We start from the raw sequence: 3,865 nt of genomic DNA on the forward strand, positions 1-3,865 counted from the left end.
TGATAAGTAGATTTGATTTGATCGATTGTGGGGGTTCAATCGGTCGTAGCACTTCATCTATATAAAGGGGAGGTCTGAACACGTTACAAGTCGGTTCCCGAGTTAATCCCGCATATTTAGCTAACAAATCCCACAAGAAACTCGGAACCCTAACTGATTATGCGCACTCGTGGACCGTCCACGCCACCACCGCGGACCGTCCGAACCATGGACCGTCTGGACGCGGATCGTCTGCCTGCCCAAAAGTGGGCTCAAGAGACACCAAACCAGCATATGAATCCAGGGAAAAACAACTCTCAGATATTCTCGATGTTGGAAACCTCTCTAGCCGCAGACTAGAAGTTACTAACCACCTCTTTAAGGTTTTGTTTGGATACTCTAGTATTTATCTCAATCCACATGTATTGAGGTAGATTAAGGTGTAAATTAGTTTAAGTTACAGTACAATTCACCTCAATACATATGGATTAAGGTTAATACTAAAATACCCAAAGTAGCTCTAAGGAACTATCCCTTTAAGGAACTGAGTCAACTCCTCGCCTTCTCTTATCTTTTTGGTTTTTACATCCTATTTCAATCCCATTCTATTTTCCAAATCTTATCTTAACTATTATTTCAAACTTTATATATAAATAATGTAATCCATAATTTAAAACACTACTAGTATTTTACACTCTCACTACATACGATCGGATGGGCAAAACCGGGTTTCTGCACAAGGATTCGTATGCTACCCAAGGGCTTGCTGTGCGATAAAGCAGCAGCCAAAACTCGGTGCTCCGAAACCACCGAAAGGCCAAAAGATATGGAATGCCCATGCGTGTCACCTGCCGCTGCCATGGCAGGACAGGATGCCGTTGCCACCGCAACGACCCACAGCTTTTACTGCAACGACGACCACAGTCCCCCGTGGCCTTTGGAGCGCAGACACAAGTTTACCGACTAGTACCGAGCGACCAGACGACGGGAGCCGTCATAACGCATAAATATATCCACCGCCTCACACTTCCTCTGACACCGCTGCTGCCTCTTCTTCCCTCCTCTCGAGAAGCTGCCTGCTACCCGCGCGCTGCCTCTCCCTTCCACTCCATACCATACCGCCACGACAACGTCGACAAGCGCAATACCGGAGCCCTCCGAAATGGCCGAGGACAAGGAGACCGACTCGCCGCAGCCGCCGGCCAAGCTGCCCCGCCTCTCCCGCGCCGACACGAGCGCCGGTAAGCACGCGCGGGCAGGCAGTAGTACGTTCTAGCCCCGGTTGGTTAGTTGAAGTACTAGCTGGTAGCTGATCGCTCTGTGTTTGGCGTTTCTGTCCTGTTCGCAGGAGAGGTGACCATGGCGGCCTCGTCGCCGCTGGTTCTTGGGCTGGGGCTGGGCCTCGGCGGGCGCGGCGGCGGCGGCGAGCGAGACGCGGATGTGTCCCCCGCGACGGTGACTCCCAAGAGGCCGTCGGCGCTGACGTTCATGCAGCAGCAGGAGCTGGAGCACCAGGTGCTCATCTACCGCTACTTCGCCGCGGGCGCGCCGGTGCCGGTGCACCTGGTGCTCCCCATCTGGAAGAGCGTCGCCGCGTCCTCCTTCGGCCCGCAGCGCTTTCCCTCGCGTAAGCACCGGCAGAAGCTCCAATACCTTGTGTTTTTTTGTTTGTTTTTGTTTTGCTTTTCTACTGTTCGGCACGTACGAGGTACGACCGGCGTCGTGGAGGAGGCTGTTTGGAATGAATGAACGAATGAATGAATGTCTTGCAGTGATGGGCCTGGGCAGCCTGTGCTTCGACTACCGCAGCAGCATGGAGCCGGAGCCCGGGCGGTGCCGGCGCACGGACGGCAAGAAGTGGCGGTGCTCCCGCGACGTGGTGCCGGGCCACAAGTACTGCGAGCGGCACGTCCACCGCGGCCGCGGCCGTTCAAGAAAGCCTGTGGAAGCCGCCGCGGCACCGGCGGCGGCGGCCGGCGGCAGCAGCCCCGTCCTCCGGGTCGCCGCGCCCCAGCACGTGCTCGGCCTCTCCTCGCCCACCAGCGTCCTCCTCGCCCACGGCGCCGCGCGTGCCACGTGAGTAGCGCGCCGCCGCGGGCCGACCGATGGTGCCGTGGTCTACTGGTCTTGGGCCTCGGAATCACGAGGGGCAAACGGAATCCGCAGGGGTTATTACTGTGTCGTGCGTGCTGTAATCTTTTTTTTCTTCTCTCCCTCGCAGAAGTCGAGAAAACAACCCGGTTTAGCATGCATCGGTACGGTAGCTCGCTGCGTTGATTCTGCTGTTTACGTGTGCCTGAGACACCAGTACACGGGGGGAATCATTTTTCTTCTGTTGTGTTTGGGGAGGGCGGCCTCGCTGGTGTGGGGGCGATCCGGCTCCTGGGCGGGGGCGCGGGGCCCCCCGGCTTGCTGTCCCTCCTGGGGACGCGAAGGGGTGAGCTGTGAGCAGCACTGCGTGCTCTGGACCTTGTCAGAGGCTGGCTCGGGCTGCGTGACGACTCACGATGCGTTGGAGGCTGCACTCTGTCTGCGCATGGCGCAGGCGCAGGCGCAGCGGCCTGCGGCGGTGTGGGCCTGTTGGCTGTTGCCTCGCCGGTGCAAAACCATCGTCCGAGGGGGCTGCCTTGTTGCTTGGGAACGGAGATTTCATGATGGTTGAGTGAGTCCTTGTTTTTTTTATTTTAACCTATATTTAACTTGTATAATCTGAATGGAAAACTATCTTTAGATTTTATATACAGCAACCCATTTACACCGTCAACGGCGTGCCGCTACCAATGTCGGAATCCAGCCAAAACTCATCGCACGGTCATCTTTCCTTTCTCTCATTGCAACTTTTTAATTGAGGAAACCTCAACCTATCTCTTATGGCAGTTATTTATTACGATTAGATCGAATAAAACTTTAATTGTGCGTTGCATATATGGTGCAAAGGAACCAATTTTAGTGACTTGCACAAGGCTAAATGTCATAGGTTGTTTTCCTCCAAGGGTTTGTCCAGGGATGACAATGGATACCCGAAACCCGATAGATTACATTAAATCTGCTTATAAGTACACTATTACATAGATCTATCTATGAGGGGTTCAACACAACTAGGTTAGCCTTTTTTTTAATATAAATCATATAACTTTATTTTTTAATTATGTAATTCTAAATTATTTTTATGAACCATGTAAATTTTATTTGTTTAATTATATAGTCGGATGTATTTTTCTTTTAATAAATTGATTTTGGTCGATAGTTAATGTGATAAAATCGTGTGCAGCGCAGTTCACTCATATGTGCACTCAAACACTGTCATGGAACCAGCCGCCTCACGGCCTCTTCTCAGCAACGATACCCAACACTGGCAATCTAGCATTGGGCAGGCTAGCGCCTGCACAGCCTGCTGAAGTGCTGATGCCATCTGTCCGTGTGTGTTGTGTTAGAAAGGGAAGTAAACTCTAGCATTAGGCTTGTCTAGAAGTATCTTGTATTATCTAGCTTCTGACGGATTATAAGATTTGTACTGTAGAATCCTACGTCCAGATTTTGTTTTTAATATGGATTGTAGATAGAATACAAAGGGATTCAAACTGGCCTTTCATCTTCACATACGGTCAGGTGAACTTTCACCTCGTCCCCGTGCCGGCGGGCGGGCGGGCGGGCGTGCATGCGTGCGTGCGATTAGGACTGGATTCGTGACTCGTCGACTCGCTCGATTCGTGGTTAGTTTGACTTGATTCGATTCATTTAATTTTTTTTTCACGACCTGAGCTGACATTCTAGCTCGGTTCATTAACGAGCCAGCTCGTCATCTAAACGAGCTATCACATCTAGCAAACAAAACTATATATGTCGGCGTTTCGGACCCGGGGTCCCTGAACCGACGAGTGAGATT

At 51.9% G+C, this 3,865-nt stretch overlaps 1 protein-coding gene across 2 annotated transcripts; it reads left to right on the forward strand.

The window, feature by feature from the left end:
• Positions 1-915: 915 nt before the first annotated feature.
• LOC100286247 (uncharacterized) lies at positions 916-2,716 on the forward strand. Of its 2 annotated transcripts, none has more exons than XM_035966970.1 (3): positions 916-1,244; positions 1,328-1,606; positions 1,752-2,716. In XM_035966970.1, the coding sequence occupies exons 1-3, from the start codon at positions 1,142-1,144 to the stop codon at positions 2,057-2,059; spliced, it is 690 nt and encodes a 229-aa protein (XP_035822863.1). In that variant the 5' UTR covers positions 916-1,141; the 3' UTR covers positions 2,060-2,716. The 2 variants fall into 2 exon arrangements, with proteins under 2 accessions (XP_035822863.1, NP_001334126.1); NM_001347197.1 differs by having other exon boundaries at positions 1,026-1,220; positions 1,752-2,133.
• Positions 2,717-3,865: the final 1,149 nt, after the last annotated feature.

This window comes from Zea mays, chromosome 4 (assembly GCF_902167145.1).
Source record: "Zea mays cultivar B73 chromosome 4, Zm-B73-REFERENCE-NAM-5.0, whole genome shotgun sequence".
Classification (NCBI taxonomy): domain Eukaryota; kingdom Viridiplantae; phylum Streptophyta; class Magnoliopsida; order Poales; family Poaceae; genus Zea; species Zea mays.